The 18,753-nt window shown below is 46.0% G+C and overlaps 1 protein-coding gene across 2 annotated transcripts in view; it reads left to right on the forward strand.

Moving 5' to 3' along the window:
* NR1D2 (nuclear receptor subfamily 1 group D member 2) overlaps positions 1-18,753 on the forward strand; it is a 110,179-nt gene that overhangs the window by 21,932 nt on the left and 69,494 nt on the right. For both annotated transcript variants that reach the window (XM_085630513.1, XM_085630514.1), the window contains exons 2-3: positions 6,870-7,136; positions 14,316-14,404. In XM_085630513.1, coding sequence (XP_085486639.1) covers positions 6,870-7,136; positions 14,316-14,404 — 356 coding nt within the window. The remainder of the gene's footprint in view (positions 1-6,869; positions 7,137-14,315; positions 14,405-18,753) is intronic.

Raw genomic sequence — 18,753 nt, forward strand, 5'->3', positions numbered from 1 at the left:
AGATAGCACGCATCTGAGAATGTAGAAATTGTAGAAATAATGGTTGAGGCTTTTTACATAAACTAATAAAAATACATTATATGTATGACAGCAACTATGAAAAAGTACAATTGATAAATGAGTTTAAAGGATTAAGAGCATTATGCTGACGCTTTTCATTATTTATTCTGACTCGTTTGGATTATTGATCTGAAAGGTTTTATTAGTTTATGTAAAAAAAGTGTTTTTCAATGCAAATACGTAATAATTGTGATTATATGTCTAGAGTAATATCCGAGATGTATGATGAAGAATATTAATAAGAAAATGATATATACTTTTTGGAGGAAAAGTATTATTATTTAGGGTGTTGATTTTTCATTCATTAAGACAATGTTTTTTTATTTTATTAGGGGTCAACCTTGTAAATAAAATTGTCCTGAGGATGGTCTTGGTAAAGAAAACCTAAAGACCGAAACGTCGACAATCACACTGTTTTCCAGAGAAATGACTATATATTGTTGTGAAAAAGTGTTTGATCAATTTGAAAGTGAAGGCATCAAATATTGAAATATTTCCTTTCACTGTATTAATAATTGTTGTTATTTGAAGTACCCTTTTGAACTAGAAATATAAATTCAATTTTTATATATACACCCGCTTGTATCTCCTCCTTTTGGTTCATTGATTTTATTGTATTCACGTTAATATGTGATGATTCATTCGCACTTTGCTTAATCCTGACTCTGATAAACTAAGCTGATTTAAGCATTCAAAAAGTGACAATTAATAAATTTGTAGGTATATAACTACCCTACCTTCAATTAATAATCGAAACTATACAAATTATTTACCAAACAAATCCCTTGAAGGCACCCTTCTACCTGTTTATTCATATTTGCCCGAGCCCTCAAGGGTATATTGGGTTGTCCACTGCACTTACCTTGCATTACAATGGAGGCGGTCGAAAGTTAAACCAGCCGGTCATTCCGGTCGGATTCCGACTGGCTCTAGGAGTCAGTCGGAGGCATGCCCGTAATCCCTATGGACAGCGTTTCCGCCACAGGTATTATGATGTCGGCTTCCGACAGGCTTTCCATGTCGGGCTTTCCGACATGAAAAGCATGTCGGAAAGCGACATTGAGGGGCCCTAGCAAGGCCCCCTTCACCCTGTGGCCTCTGGTTAGTGGCTGAGGAGGCACCTATGATGCCTCCCTATTAATCTCTGCACTGTGTGCCTGCAACGCCGTGCAGGGATTAAACGATTCTCCGATTCTCTGTGGGAGCTTGTGCTACGGCCGGTTTACGGCCGCTGCACAAGCTCCCATGGAGAAGTGGGAGTATGCGACCGCACCATGTAATGCTGCGGTCTGGACCGCCGACAGATGGCCGGTCGGTCCTGATTAAGCTACGATGTCCCCGATATCGTAATCATGGCCTTAGACGTAAATGTGGGCTAGGCCAGGCGGGGTTGCTGGAAAAAGGCTTATACTTACTACTAAGTGGAAGGGGGTTAGGTAGGAGTATGGAGTGGCTTAGGGAGGATAATGGAGGGTTTTAGGGAGGGGCATGCACCCACCCACAAAAGTGTAAACCTATTACTATTCACAAACTGCACTTCTAAAGGTAGTACAGACAAAAGGGAGTCGTAAATTACTCCAGCTCAGAACTGGAGCAAGTCCAGCACCACACATGGCCAACCACTGGTACTACACCACCCTTCCCTTGAAAATAATGGACTCAGGGACCCGAGTACTAAAAAAAAAAAACAATTCTAGGAAATAATGTTAAACTAAATTCATTAAGATTTGAAACATATAAAATATATGCAATTTATTGTTAGAAAATCGAAAAATTAAAATAATTTTATTATCAAATATTTTAACAAACGTTTCTAGAATTGATAAATTAATGTTAATTAGTTGGCTTATATTAAAATATGATTCAATTACTGTTAACCAATTCTATGCAACAATTGTAATCATTATTAATGCATAATATAAATATATTTTTACTTTAATTTTGAATGTATTTTTAATTTAAACTTCAGAAAAATGTTTTTATTTATTTAATATATTTAAATGATCAAACATTTAATTCAAAATTAAGTTAATAGTGATGCACCATTTTTTATTTTTTTTCTACATTTAATATACATATATAAAATTAAATTACTACTTAACATAAAAATATCTGTACTAAAATTGTTTGAGTTAAATGCAAATTTCTTTTACTTTTTGTTCTATTTTACCTTAGAGAGACTTCACAGCCGAGTTAATCTCCAAATGGTAAAGTATAGGAAAGATAAAAAAAGTTTATTAAACACTATAATACATTTCCAAAAATATGTATATCTCAAATATTAATGTAAATTCATTTTAAGTTTGAGCACAATTTCTTTTTTTATAGATTTTTTATAATATTGAATTATTTTCAGTGTCTTTGTCCATACTAAGAACAACTTTGAAACAACCTAGTTTGCTATTTATTAGCTGTGTTTATGTCTAGATATACATTTTGTAATCTGTTAAACATAATCTACAATATTAACCCATAATCTTCTCTCTATGTTTTCGTCGCTTATTCTTTTCCCCTCTCTTTTTTTGCTTTCTTGTTTTGCTTTCTTTTTTAAATTAATTGTTCTTTTATTAGAACATTTGAATGTTGAGAGCTCCATTGAAGACAATGTCTAGTGGCTCTGGGCTTATAATGGCCGGTAGAAGCCCAGCTCCGACATTCCAATGCTTGTCTTCATGTTTCTCCCTTTTTAATTTAGAACATACTACCCTCAGCGGGTGGACTGTTCTAATAACCTTAAAGACAGTCGCGGCATACATAACTCGCGGGTGGGGGGGGGATGGGGGTGGCACGAAATTTTGCGCGGGGGGGATTAATAAAAAATAAAAATAAAAACTTATCTCACCGGGTCCCGTGCCCCCTCCACTGCTGGCCGGGTCCCACGTTTTCCTGCTGCTTCAGGAGAACAGGAAGCAGGCATCCTCCATTCCTTCCCCAAGCCAATCACAACGCTGCAATGGCAGCGTTGTGATTGGTGCGGACGGCGCCCATCTGGGCGCCTTTATGGAGGCGATTTTCTCGATGTAGGCTGCATGCAGCCTACATAGAGAAAATGTAGAGTGCGCATGACTGGTTTGGTCAGCCCCAGAGGGCCCACTAAACAACCAGAGCCAACAACAGCGAGCAAGCCACTCCTCCCCAACCGGCCTGCCCCCAACCAGGCATACCCTCCCGCCTGCCCCTAATCAGGCATACCATTCTGCTTTCTCGGAGCGTGAGAAGCAGAAATATAAAATGGTATTTAAAATACCATTTTATGTTTCTGCTTCTCGCACTGCGAGAAAGCAGTGGGGCGGCGCTCTTCCTCTTGAATGGAGGAGCCGCCCCTCCTTTTAGCCCTTCTGCCTCGGGCTATTCCGGTTGTTAAAGACCCTCTCCATTGTGCCTGTAAGTAGTGAGAGGATCATTAACATCTCGTATAGCCCGAGGCAGAAGGACTCTAAGGCTACTCTAACATTCCATCCACTGACGGTAGAAGGTTTTTAATTAAAAAGGGAGAAACATGAAGACAAACATTGGAATGTGGGACCAGAAGACTTATACCAGCCATCATAACCCCAGAGCCACATTGTCTTCAATGGAGCTCCCAACGTTACATATTTTAATCAATCATATTTTTAGATTGAATTAGAATTCAGGTTTGGTCTCTAAATTGCCCCGTAGAGTCCCTTACCATCTCGCCCTGTACATGGTCTGACCATCACCTGATCTCTTTTGCTCTTCCCATACACTCCCCGGTCAAGCCTCCACTCCCCAAAAACATCTGGGTTCGTGCCTGGGGACGAGTAGATCCCGAAAGTTTATCCTCCCTACTTACCACCTCTCTTCCTTCCCTGCAAGGTCTATCCACCCGTTCCCAGGTCACGGCCATTGAACAATGGCTCTCCTCAGGCCGTGACTCCATCACCCCCTTGAAACGGGTCTCAACCAAACGAGAGAAGGACGCCAATCAGTGGTTTAACGAAGATCTCAAAGCCACTAAATTGGCGGTACGTCGAGCGGAGCGGGCCTGGAGGAGAAACTACTGCCCCTCTCTACGACTGGAGTTTATTAACATCCTGACCCTATACATAAAGGATATCCTGGAGGCAAAAACCACCTATTTCTCCTCCAAAATCCTCGCAGCCGAAAACCAATCGAAGGAAATTTTCTCGATTGTACACAATCTGGCGTTTTCGGACAGAACCTCTCTTAAGCCCACTCCTTCTCAGGAACACTGTCATTCCCTCAATAACTTTTTCATTCAGAAAATAGTCACCATCAAAGCTAACATCCCCCTCCTTCCCCTACTTTTGTGGATCCCCAGTGTCCCCCCCCCCAAGGGACAACTCACCACCCTCCCACCTCTGACTAAGGAATCTCTGACTGCCATAATTCCACTTGTCAAATCTGGTTCCCCGTTAGATCCCTGCCCGGCTCATATTCTTCGTCATATCTTCACCAGCTGCTCAGACCCCCCCCTTCATCTCTTTAACAGCTCTCTTTCCCAGGGCGTGTTACCTAACCCACTTAAAACCGCAGTCATTGTCCCCATTCTGAAAAAAACGTGTGCCGATCCCTCAGTTCCCGCTAATTTTCGCCCCATCTCCCTCCTGCCGTTCCTGGCGAAAGTACTCGAGCGCCACGTCACCTGCGCCCTGAGCTCTTTCATGGAGAAGAACGGGGCTCTTGCCCCCCGCCAGGCCGGGTTTCGCCCCACACACTCTACGGAGTCCGTAGTTCTCTCGGTCCTTGATAACCTCAGGGAGGGAATGGATACCAACCAACCCCAGGCCTTGGTCCTCCTCGATCTCTCAGCCGCCTTTGACACGGTGGATCATTCCATCTTGCTTTCCCGTGTCGGGGCGGCGGGGATCGGGGGCACCGCGTTGGTTTGGTTATCCTCCTTCCTGAGGGACCGTACCCAGGCAGTTCGCCTGGGTGATTTTACTGCGGACTTTCGCAATGTTCGATGCGGGGTCCCCCAAGGCTCCTCCCTTTCCCCCCTTTTATTCAATCTTTATATTTCCCCTCTTATTTTTTCACTGCAACAAATGGAGGTCGCCGTATTTAATTATGCGGACGACCTCCAGCTTGTCTTCAATCTTTCCTCTTCCCCCGATTCTGTTCTTAATTTCCAAACCATCATGATTCATATCCGGGACTGGATGAACCACAACCATCTGAAACTCAACCCAGACAAGACCGAGCTGGTGTTGACGGGTGGTTCATCCAGCCCCTGGTCCCCTCTCTTCTGGCCGCCTTCCCTAGGTCCCCCACCTGTTCCCTCTACCTCAGTCAAAACTCTAGGCATTAAGCTCAATTCTCAACTCACCCTTCACTCCCAGGTCAGCTCTGTGGTTTCTTCTTCCTTTCTTTCACTGCGCACTATACGCAAGGTGTCCCGTTTTTTCTCATTTGATGCTTTAAAATCGATCACCCTGGCTATGGTCGTATCCCGCCTGGATTATGGCAACGCCCTATATGCAGGTATACCCGCATATAGTCTCCGGCGTCTGCAGCAGATCCAAAACCAGGCGGCGCGCCTGGTGTTCAAACTTCCAAAGTCCCACCATATCACCCCCCTTCTAAAGTCCCTACATTGGCTTCCTGTTCGTGCTCGTGTCCAGTTTAAGCTTGCCTCCATCACCTTTCAAGCACGACTGGGCACGGCACCGGCTTTCATCTCATCTGAGATTATCCCTTATGTTCCATCCAGGGAACTGCGTTCATCTACCTAAGCCCTTCTTACAGTCCCACGGTTCCGGAGAAAGAAATGGGGAGGCTCGAAATTCGCGACCCTCGCCCCGATCTTCTGGAACTCCCTGCCTCTCGAGCTTAGAGCTTCAACCCTGTACCCGCATTTCCGGAAACAGCTCAAGGCACATCTCTTTGCTAAATTCTTCAACTAATTCACTAGCAGTTCATTTTTTTTCTTACTTAGTTCCAGCTCCCTTGCCCAGTCCTCTGTCAGCTGTAGCGCCATGAAACCGCTGGTGTACGTGCGCTGTATAAATAATTTTAAATTCAAATTCAATTTAAATTCAAATTATATAGATTATTTGTAATTAGTCCCTTTAATATTATTCATTATAACATTTGTTGTTTCTTAATTTTTTACTATAGTTGTAAAATTTTATTTTTGTATGACATTCTTCCCATGCTTGTTGTAAATATATATTATAGCGTAACATCAATTATCTGTTAAATTGTTTCAGTTTTTTTCCATTAATGTAAACTGAACTAAAGGGTTGCTTGGGCAACAGAATTTTATTTACTCTCTGCAAGTTTTATGAAAAAAACAGTGCTATTTTTGAAGATTGTAAACATTGTGAGTTGGTGGAGTTGGTCTGTGCTAACAGATATTTGATTAGAACATTTGAATATGAAATGGGTTTGTTTATTATCAGCTGGGACGGTCTACTAATATATCTAAGTGGTGAAGGCATTGTAAGCTACTTGAGCCCAGCAATATGGTGCTCACCTCTTGAAAGTATTGTCAGCGTTTGGAGTCTACCAATATTCTTCACAACTGGTGAATGCATTGTTAGATAGGCAAATCAATTAATCAATAATGATTTGTGGCCAATTAGTAAAGCATTGTAAGGTACTGGAGGCTAAAAACATTGCATTTAAACAGGCGAGGGCATTTTAGGTCATTTGGGAAGACATGCTGTCAATATGATGTTTGAATGCTGCACCCAACCTTTGATGCGTATGTTGTGCCTCTAGCAAAGGGAAGTCGTTGAATGAAACCATCCCAAAATGGCCTCCATAAAGGAGCAAGTTTGTGTCATTGTTCAGCGTGTCATGGCCTGGTCTTCTTCTTTCAGGTGTTGTGATTGCCTCAATGAGTTCCTCCAGTGGTTCCGCCAGTCCAGCCTCCTGTGTAAGTGAACCTTCTGACTGCACCTTCCAGAACTCCTCCTCACCACCCTCGCCTGGCAGCTCCACCTCTGAAAGCAGCTGCCAAAGTGGAAGCAGCGGTGTGTCCTCCAAAAATTGTAGCCCCACCTCCAAGGGGTCGCAGCAGCTAAACCAGAAGGCTGTCTATTCAAGCGCTGAGTTGCACACAAAACGTTTTAGCAGAGTTATGAAAAGTAAGTGTGTCATATCTGAGCATTGCGAGAAATAAATACTTGTGTGCATTTTACAAATGGCAATTCTCTCTCTGATGCTAGCCACTGTTACCAGCAGTAGTTTGAAAATATGGGGCCTGATTCACAAAGGTAAACTCACAGTCTGGTGTAAGATTACGTTTCTTTTGGAATTCACAAAACTGCCTTTTAATACTAAGCGGAAAACTCCACACAACATAAAACGATAAAACATGCCTATCTTTTTGTGTGCGTCGTTCTCCACTCCGAATGCGAAGTCTCCGCACTCATAAACGTAGAATTAAAAATACAGTTTTGTGAACTCCAAAACAAACGTAAAGTTACACCAGAGTGTAAGTTCACCTTTGTGAATCAGGCCCAGGGTGTTCTACTGGCAGTACAATCATGTTGCTGGATAAGGAGTACAAACTGTGTGCATGGTTTCAAATGTATTTACTGCAGATACATGTTTGATGTTCTTCGTCTTTTATCAAAACTTGTGTAGCTTTTCATTGATATAGTTAAGAATGATTAATTTGATGCTCAGTTTTTTTGCTTTAAAACAAAGTCATCGCACTCCCTCCTGGAAGGTGTAATTTTAATCTTTTGCTTGTTGTGGAGGGTTTGTATGTGTTAAAATCTAAAGACAGATTGACCACAGCCTATGTTCATGGTGATACATAGCTTCGTTTTTGTCTTTAAGCAGACCTTCAGGAGGAATTTAAAATTAATTTCCAACATTAATTTAATTCAGATTAATATTATTTTGTAGAACCTTTCTGAAGGGAAATGTTGGTTGAGCATGTACTTTGAAACTATAATTATAAGAGGCATTTAAAGGTATCATCTCTGATAAACTATGTGTACTTTTAACTTAGTCCTGTATTGCTGCGAAGATCTCCAGATCATTCTCGTTTGAAAATGTTTATTTTTCGGTGTTAGGATCTCTGTTTATATTGACTAACCAGTTGCCCTCGTCCTCTCCGCCACCTCATCCTTTGAAATTGAGACCCCACGCAACAGCGAGCTCACAATCCAGAAAGTTCATCCTTGCAGTTAAAATTCCACAGGTTCATTTGAAACCTGCATCTCCATGTTTATTTGCCTATTTATTTAATATTTTTATAAAAGGATAGGCTGGTAGAGTGCTCAACAAGTAGAAACATAACCGTACAAACTTTACATTGATGAGACATTAGCATAGTATTAAATACAGTTGTTAAAATAGGCTAAATCTTTCTAAGCATACTTATTATAATACCACCTTCCATTGTACAGGTAAAATATGCTTACCGCACACCCTCTTGAATATCACACTGGTGTCTGTCAGAGGAGATGTTATCTATAGGAGTTGTAGAAAGTGCTGAAAAGTAACAAAAATGCAAGAGCTTGTAAGCAACTTATTTGTACAATATAATGCATAAGTAATTTAAGTGGGCGCTCACAGACTGCTGTAGGAGAGAACACTGAGGTGCTCAACCAGCGGTAATCGGTCACAAGATACAATCTCCATCTGTATGGCTACCACCTATGTGGTGAACCCTCAGAGAGCTGCTGGTAAGGAAGAATAGAAGAAGACTCCTGGAATTCATGTCTGCCTGCCAAAGGATTGTTCAGAGGAAGATGTCGATCACGGTGGTCGGGGAACATGGCGGCTGGTTGACGCCAGTCGGGAGAGCCCGTCTGTGAGGCAAGAGGAATCCAGCGGATGGAAGTAGGAAGCGGTGCAGAGTGACGGCGGACTAAGTAGTGTTGTCAACTGTACTTTCCGGAGTAGGTGGTGCGGGCGCGCAAGTATTGGTGAAGCTCTGGCGGGACCGAGCAGACCATGACCGGGAAAGTGAGGAGAACGGGGCTGAAAGCGGCTTTGTGCGAGTTCGCAGTTTTGTAGTTCTGCAGCTTCGTTGAGTTTAGCAGAGTGTTACCGCGAAGCTGACACAGCTAAAAAGCGATCCGGTAAGGTCTCACATGGGCTTGAATACCGATTTTTCTACCGCCGAAAGACGTGGCTCCGCCCGTTTGACGGGTTGGAGTCGGGTGGTGGAGTGTTGGAGGAGATTCCGTGTAGCAGAGAGAAACCTCCACATCGGTAAGAGTGCTTTCCTTCTAGCTGGGGGCAGGATTACTATCGCACATAAGGGAGAAAGAAATAAAGCCTATAAAAAAACTCGAAAGCGGGTCCAAGGGCTTTGGAAGACAGCTTCTCGATGAACCATGATGACAAAGGTATCCAGGCCCTGTGCAGGGTGCATGCTTGCCTTTGGACGTGTGCTCTTGAAAATGTTTTTAAAAACTCATAATATATGGAGTCTGTACCCTCTTTCTTTCCAGCTGGAACATGTTTGATTGGCAGCTATGAGGGTTGTCCCTAATGCAGCCCCAGTCACAAAACCCAAAGTAGTCCTATTGCATTTTTCTAGATATGCCTTATATAATCTATTAAGAACAGCTACCTCCTCTGTATACTACTTAGAATAGTATTCTAAAATACTTCCCTAGCCCCCAAGGTTTTCCTGGATTATACTTTCTGCCTTATCATTTATTGCTGGTATTAAGGACTTTTCTATTCCTCCTTTAATTCTAGTGCTCCACTAGTGCTCCTTGTTTCTAAATGTATGAAAGTGTGTAAGCGATAGTTATAACTTATCACATAACTTAGCCACTTTGGGCCCGATTACAAGTCTCGTGGAAAGGTGGGGGTCTCCTGACCGCCCTATTATGATTTGGACGGTCAGACCGCCACAGCCCTGCCGCAGCCACCAAGGACCCGCTGTTCATTGGTGGTCTAGCAGCGGTCAGTGGGCCGCAGTATGATTGATGAGTTTCCGTTCCGCCGACAGTGTCATGGAGGTTCCTTCTCCATGAACACTGTGGCGAAGAGGAAACAAAGGGGGTCCCACAGGGCCTCCTCTGCCTCCTTGGCATGTGGATGCACACAGGAGGGCACAAAATGTGCCCCTCTGTGTGCATGCACACCAGTTCCTGCACGGCATAGACTTTCCAGTCTATGCCGTGCAGGAACGCTTTTTGGTGTTCCCAGTGTGGTACCCATTCTCAGGGCACCGCCACGGGAAAGTAAAAAAAGAAAAGTCTGCCAGACAGCGAACGTGGGAACCGTCGAGGCGGTTCTGGGGGCCAACGGGTGGGTCAGTCCTGCCTTTCATATTGGGCAGACCATCACTTTGCCCACCTTCTTTCCGCCTCCCTCTAAAGAGGAAGAGAGGCTCCACCGTCTGGACCCAAAACGTGCGCTCTCATTCTACCTGAGCCGCACACAACAGTTCCGGGTGGATGACCAGCTCTTTGTTGGCTACGTAGGCGCCAAGAAAGGTCGGGCCGTGCACAAGCAGACCATCTCTCGGTGTTTCGTTCTGTGCATAAAGGCTTGTTATTCTTTGGCTAAAAAGGAGCCTCCGGTGGGGCTTCGCGCCCATTCTACCAGGGCGACGGCAGCCACTACTGCTTTGGGACGGGGAGTTCCCTTGCATGACATCTGTCAGGCAGCTACGTGGGCCTCGCTGCACACATTTACCAAGCATTACTGCCCGGACAGCCAAGTCCGAAGAGACGGCTTCTTTGGCCGTTTTGTTCTCCAGGACTTTCTGGTGTGATCTTGGTTCGCAGACCGACCACCGGGGTTGGTATTGCTGGGGTATCTATTCTAAGGTAAGGAATCTATCACTATGTGTTTCTTTCAGATGCACAAGTTACTTACCTTCGGTAACGATATATCTGTAAGAAACATTAGTAGTGATAGATTCCTTACCGCCCCACCCATCCTCCCCGTTCTGCGAACTGATTTCTAGGGTTAAGGTCATCCCTTTCAGGACCCTAGTTTCATGGCACCAGTGGACAGTTTCTTGCATGGCTCTGCGTTCCTGGTGCTGAAACTCATGTACAGAACTGACGTCAGCGCGCGTGGTCGCGTCTAAGTAGCGCCAGCGACGTCATCCTGGCGCCAAAGACGCACGCGGAGCTGCATGACGTCGCCTACCGACACGCAGGGGTACAGCTGACGAAACTTTCCGGATGCCTGGGGGTAATTCTAAGGAAAGGAATCTATCCCTACGTGTTTCTTTCAGATCCGGTGGGCGATCTGACCATGGCTTTGGGGGTGCAGTGGCGGGGCGGCCCTGGTGCCTCACCACAAAAATTCGTAATCAGGCCCTTTGCCTCTTGTTTGTTTGACAAGCAAGGATACTCGTTGCGTTTAGATTTCTACTTCTGTAGCATTTTGTCGAATACAAACTTGGAAACCAAGTAGGCATTCTAGATGACACAACTGCAGACAATGCCTCTCTTTCTCTTGGCAGGCCACCTTTTCATGACCAATCGCACAAGACAATGTGCTCCCTCTAATTATAGCCTTTAATGTATCCCAAAGAATGCTAGGAGGGGTTGTCCCAGCATCGATCCTTAAAACCTCCTGAATTGTATAGATCATCGTTGGTTTATAGGCAGAATCTGTCAACAATGAACAAACAAACATCTAACTTTTTACTTGTGAACCAATGTGCAGAAAACAAGGCTATGTGTATAGAGATGAGACTATGATCTGATAATGCCTTTGGGTGGTTTTGCAAAGGAGCACAAATTGTTTCTGTGATGGTTGGAGTAGAATATGTATCCTGGTTCCTTATCTTTATTGTAGGGAACAATCTTTTAAACCATAGGATTAGATTATATGGCTGATAGACCCTCAAATACTATGTATCAGAGACCTTCCCTTTCTACTAGAGCTATGAATCTTGGGGTTAGGTGGTATGTTGATAACCGCACAGAAAATCAATTACCAATCTCATTCTGTCAGCACCAGAAGCAATTGTGCATAGTGTGGGATTATCATTATTTGTATAAAAAATATATATTATTATGTCCAATTGTTTATCAGTGCTGACCTATGCTATTGCCCACTGTCCCTTATCATCAGCCTTAGTATAAACACATTCCCACATGCCCGCCTATCATGTTTGGCAACCCATTCCAGGGGGCACTTTTCACAGTAACCGCAAACATAACCTCGTCTAATCAATGTAACTGGCCACCTGCAAGCAAACTATGTCATGCTTTATATAAGTTGGTTCCATCCATACCTTACTTCTTTTAGTACGAGAATTTAACATGTTAACATTTCAGACCAGACATTAACCCCACGATAACATATAGTACCATGTTTTTCCATTTCAACTGCTATTCTATTGGCCCTCACCCTCTCCATCCTTTCCCAGCACACAAACCTCCTACCGCTGGACTTCAAATGGAAGTCTTTCAACATCCTACGTAGCACTCCTTTGCTAGGTTCCTGTGCTTTAGCTTCAGTGGCAGTGGGATATGTACGGTGATTGTAAAAAATGTTCACCTTAGCTGGCCCCTGGAAAAACATCTCCCCTACCAGGCTGGAAAAGAGAGATCAGTTGTCGCAGATGCCAACGTCGCTTCACTGTAGCATGGCAACAATGAGGCAGCAGGTGAGAATAGAAATTATATTTAGAAATAGGTTTTGTGAAGCAGTCTTGCTCTTATATCATTTGTTGAAACTTCAAGTTACCAACACGAATGAGGATTGCACGTGGATTCCCCACAGCCTGAGGTGTTCACAGTGATCGGGGAGCCAGACAAATTTGAACCTGAGCAATTGCTGTTCGGAATAAGCGTACTATAGTACCTTTACAATCAGACCTTGCATTCAGCATTATTGAGAACCTTCCAAAAGTTTGAGCCGTAACCAAAACATAAAATATATATAATTTATTAGTTAATTAAAACCATAAGCAGCAAGCACAAATTATAAAAATAAATACAGCATAGTTAATCAGCAGTCTTAAGAAAACCCTACAAATTGGATCCTGTAATTCCCAGAACTAAAGAAACATGATTCAGTAAAGTTAAAATCCTATATATTGCTCCCTCTCAAAGTTAAAATAGAAAAACGAATATCATACCAGGGCACCTGAAACATTTAGTCCGGAGGGCAGTCCTCCAACGGCCCCAACGAATAGTAACCAAAGGCGTTAAGATAGAGGCCGGCGGAACCCAGTAAAAACAGTGTCCAAAAACAAGGTCTTTGACTAGACTTATATAGGAAAGAATTTATGAAACATTTTCCAAAAGTTGAGAATTAGAGAATTTTCTGGGAAACTTGGACATAATGCCAAGGCTAGCTCAAAAAATATGTGACCTTACTGGCTACATTTCAGCATTCTGTCCCTATCAGAGCTTTTGAAAGCAAAGTTTAAGGATATTGTGGTAAGTATGAAAAAGAACTGTCCGACCTTGTGGAGTCGGTATTTGTTACTTTGATTTTCTCGGTCTCTTTGTTCCTTATGGAAGGAGTTTTGAATTTGTATTAACTGTTTATTCCTACTTATCAATTTCTTAATTTGCTTGCCATTTTAATCATTACTTTGTTATGCTTTTCAACTTAATTGGTGCGAATCTTTTAAATCATGTATTTCTTAAGTGTGATATCGATTGGGTGTCGTCCGCGCACTCAATGCATTTGTCTTTCAGGATTACCTTGGTGCTTGTGCCAAGCTTCGATGGGTAGCCAGAAATTTCTTGCCAGATTTTCTAACAGGAGTCAGACTATTATGGCTCTGTGAGAGCTCAGACATAGCCTCATTCCCTCTGCGGCCATTTTACGTACAATACCCTGAGGACGCACATGCTTGTGCCTCTGGACACACTAGTATTATAGAAGGGGCCGCAGTCTGTTACTTTGGGTTACAATCCAACAAAAATCGTGATTACTTTTGGATTGTATATACTAACCCAACACTTTTCACCGGGTCTGCGTTAAAAAAGTAATGCAAACCCAATGCAATATCTTTGTAAATCTGGGCCCAAATATCACAGCGATTTCTACTAATGTACATTGCACAGTGGCTGGTTGCTTTCAGTTCTGTCTCACTCTTCCATTCCTTATTTCCTTTTCGTCTCTCCTGTACTGCCTCTTTTTTCCAGTTACTATATCCTTCTCTAGCACTCTTCTTTCTCTCTCACAAGAAGTAACACCACAGTTTCTCACACTCCCATTGGCTTATCCATTTCTCCCTCTGACTCTTTCTCATTCTCTTGCCCTCTCTCACTTTCTCTCTCCTGCTCCTCCTGCCTCTCAATTTGCCTCTCAAGGAGTCACACCTCAGTATCTCACACTGTACATCTCTTGTCCATTTCCCACAGATCCCAGTGGCCTGCTTCTGCTGTGCAAGGTGTGTGGTGACGTGGCTTCAGGATTCCATTATGGTGTCCATGCCTGTGAAGGCTGCAAGGTAAAACCATCTGTCTGCAAAATTCTGAACTCTGCTTCTCAGAATGCATAGTCGACCTTTTTTTAAAAAAAATAGTTTTTATTCGTCAATAAACACATGAATTGCAGGCCCCTGAAATCCCAGAGGTACCTGCCGAAGCATTACAACCATGATATCATTGACATTTTACATTAGTAGAATACTTGAAGATGCAATTCAGATGAAAAAAACTGACCTTCGACCCCCCCCCCCCCGACCGCACCAAACCGTAACCAGCAAGCAACATCCTGTATGAGCATAGGCTAGACAGTTCCGACCCCGGGCCCAAGGTAAGCCCTTCCTCCCAGGGGGACCTAGAGGAACCCCTCTTCCGACCCATCCGGGACTGGCTCCAGGGGGACACCCCTGTAGTCTGCCCAACGCTTCCATCACTTATAGTGTTTACGTGGACACCCCTGGGCTGCAAATATGGGGAGCTCCAACCCCATGCTAAAGTCCAGACCCCTCTTTCACACGTTCAGAGAGGGAGCCACCGGAGCCTTCCATGCCCGGGCAACATCCCTCTTGGCCAGTGTGAGACCCAATAGTAGCAAGTGCCTCTTATATATGTTTCCTCCAATATCAGCCATGACGTGCAGAAGTGTCAGCTTAGGGTCTGCGGGAAGATCCCAACTCAACACCTCGGATAGGCAGGACAGCACCCCTCTCCAAAAACGGGATAGTGACACACAAAGCCATACCGTATGATAGAAAGAGCCCTCCTCCCGCCTACATCGGAGACACTCCGGGGATGCGATCAGTCCAGCCCTCCACAGCCTCCTACGTGTAAAATAAACCCTATGCAGATATTTAAATTGAATGAGGCATAGTCGAATAGCTATGGCTGCCCAGCGCCTCCATCCAGTCAGTCTCGTCGAGGGGACCGACATCTCCCTCCCATTTCCCCTTTAGATGCTGGAGCGAGGAAGAGCTGTGAATGACAAGCGTTCTGTATATCTTGGAAATTTTCCGCTCTTGGAGGTCCCCCATGAAGAGCTTCGCTTCCACTGGGCTAAACTCAGCTATGGAATCCAAACCCACTAGGCTAGGGGAAAGTGCATGGCGGAATTGGAGGTATCTATAGAACTGCGCCCGGGGCATGCTAAATTCTTGTTGTAGATCCTGGAAGCACTTCAAGGTGCACCCCCGTACCACATCGCTTATGGTGGAGATGCCTATCCAATCCCACCCCTCAAACCCGGACAGGGCCGCCATCTGTGGTAGTCGCCCATTGTGCCACAGGGGGTCTCCCGCGTGAGCACGTTCCACCACCCAATTTGTGTCAGCGCCTGGCGCCAAATCTGAAACACTACTTGCGTCGCCGCTGGCAACAGTGCCCGGTGCGGGGCAGTGTATAGTAGGGGGCAGTGTATAGTAGGGTATGTAGTGTATGTGGGGCCATGAGTCGCCGTTCTACCGCGTAAGCCGGATCCCCCCTATCCCCGTACCACCACTCATTCAGAACCAACAGATGGGAGGCCTGATAATAGGAAAGCATATCTGACATGGCCAGCCCCCCCTCATATGTTGAGAGGAAACACGTCCGCAGGGCCACCCGAACCGCCCCACCCTCCCACAGAAACTGACCCAGGGTCGAATTCACCCGACGGAACCAGCCCGGTGGAATCATATACGGATGATTCTGAAGCTGGTACAGAAGACGGGGAAGGGCCACCATCTTAAAAATCGCAGACCGGCCGAATATGGTAAGCGGCATGCGGGCCCACAATTTGATGTCTTGACCAACACGATCCCACACGGGCACCACATTACGCTCCCAAGAAATCGCCGGGGTAGTTGACAGAAACACCCCTAAATACTTAAGTCCCCCAGCCGCTATCCGCACCGTGGAGGCCCAACCCTGCATCTGAGTCGGACCCCCCAGCACCCACAGGGTAGACTTCCGGGGATTCATGAACAGACCCGAAGTCTCACCAAAAATCTGCATAATACGGAGTAGCCGGGGCCCCGTGCGGTCCAGATCTGTTAGAACAAAACAGGACGTCGTCCGCATAGAGAGCTATGCGATCGGATAATCCATTCTCCCACTCAAAGCCGGAAATTTGCGCGTCTATCCGCACCCAAGCTGCCAACGGCTCCATGGCCAGGGCAAACAGATATGGGGACAGGGGGCACCCATGGCGTGTTCCACGTTGTACGGGGAAAGTCTTTGAGGTCGCCCCCGCTACCCTGACCGAGGCCGTAATCTCCGTATATAGAAGCCGCACGTAGGATATGAACCACGGACCAAAATTCAAACGCTGCAGCAGCAGGAACAGATATCGCCAGCTGAGGAAGTCAAATGCCCGGTCCATGTCCACCAACAACAGGGCTGCCGGAACCCCCAGCCGCTGCACCTCGATAATCGCAACGTGAGCCCGCCGAATGTTATGCCGCGTAGCACGGGGTGGCATAAAACCGGCCTGGTCCTGGTGAACCAACGAGGTGATGAATGGCACGAGACGGTTGGCCAAGGCTTTCGCCAGGATTTTCGCCTCCACGTTGAGGAGGGAAATTGGGCGATACGAGGCGTGTTCCTCCGGGGGTCTGTCTGGTTTGTGGAACACCACAATCTCCGCATGCCTCCAGTCCCGAGGCAACAATCCACGGTCTCGAGCCTCCTCCACCACCGCCGTGTAGTGCGGACCCAATTGGAGGAAATACTTCTTGAACAACTCACTCGGGGAAACCATTTGGGCCCGGGGCCTTGCCCGGGTTGAGGCCACCCAGCGCCTCCCCAAATTCCTCCACCGTAAGTGGGAGATCCAATTCAGTCCTCGCCGCCTCGGATAAAGCCGTGATGGGGTGATCATGTAAGAACCGCTCTACTTCTGTTTCCGTGAGGCATTCACTGGGACTATATAGGCCTGCATAGTATGCAGCAAAACTATTGGCGAGCGCACCTGGATCCGCCAGAGGTGTGCCCTCCGGGTCTACGATCCCCGGGAGATCCTGGGTATGATATACACCCTAACACAGCCTGTGCAGCATTGCACCTGATTTATCCCCACATTGGTATACTCGACTCCTAGTAACTAACCAGGCCTTGCGTGCCTCGTCGAGCAAGAGAGATCCATACGTCTGCTGTGCATAGAGTAGCTGCCGGCGAGACACCTCTCTCCCATCCTCCCGGCCCTTGCGCTCCAATTCCACGACTTTGGCCTCCGCTTGGGCCAGCCCCGCTCGGCGCTCGCGGCGGGCCGCTGCGCAGTATGAGATATCCGCCCCGCGTAATGTCGGCTTCCATGCCTCCCACAACATGTCGGCTCCGGACACGGACCCCCCATTCAGTGTCAGATATTGATCCAATGCCGTAGTCTTTTGTGCCCTATAGTCATTTTGTTGCAGGTGCCACACCTAGAGCCGCCAACGAAATGTCCGCCCCACGCCCCCGGTCCGTAGAACAGCCGACACTGGGGAATGGTCCGAAAGCCCTCGCGGAAGAATCTCCGCTGCCTCCAAACGGGACACTGCGGCCCCAGATAGGAAGATGTAGTCAAGGCGGGAGAAGGAACCATGCACCGCCGACAGATACGTGTATTCGCGGGCGGTGCTGTGGCAGCGCCTCCAGGCATCCACCCATGCTAGACCACCAACCAGTGCGTTTAGTTTCGTAGGCCCCCCCTCCCCGCGTCCCCGGCCTCCGGCCTGTCGGTCTCTAGAGAGGTCCATCACATCGTTCCAGTCCCCCCCTATAATCCCCAGAACCTCCGGGATGTCCGCCCAGAGCGCCATGAGTTGTTCTGCAAATGTCCAAGACAGGGGGGTGGGGGGGGGCATACACACTGAAAACACTACCTGTTCCGCCCCTAACTGCCCCAGAACAAAGATATATCTCCCATGTGTATCTGCCCAAGTCCGATGGTGCCTGAATGGGACCCGTTTGTGAACCAAGATCCCTACGCCCCTGGAGCACTGAAAAAACCCTGAATGAAACACTTGTGTGTAGCCATATCGCTGGAGGCACAGAACGTTCGTCCCCAATAAGTGCGTCTCCTGCAGGAGCAATACATCAGCCGCGGCCCTCTTCGCGTATTGCAGGATAGCCCCCCTCTTGATTTTGTCCAGGGCGCCCCGGACATTCCAGCTCATCACTTTGATTGTGGCTAATCGCCCACTAGTCCCCCGGGAATCTGCCTCCATGGGAGGTATTGCAATAGTATGGTAGCAACGGAGAGACTCCGACGTCTGTCTCTGGCCATGCCCAGCTCTGTACCCAAGTGCAGTCAACACCCAACCTAAAACCATAGTCGACCTTTTAATTATCCAAAAGTACAAGTCTACATTCACTTTTTTTTCACAAAAAGGATCACCTGCATGTTTTGTACCTA

This window comes from Triturus cristatus, chromosome 10 (assembly GCF_964204655.1).
Source record: "Triturus cristatus chromosome 10, aTriCri1.1, whole genome shotgun sequence".
Lineage (NCBI taxonomy): Eukaryota > Metazoa > Chordata > Amphibia > Caudata > Salamandridae > Triturus > Triturus cristatus.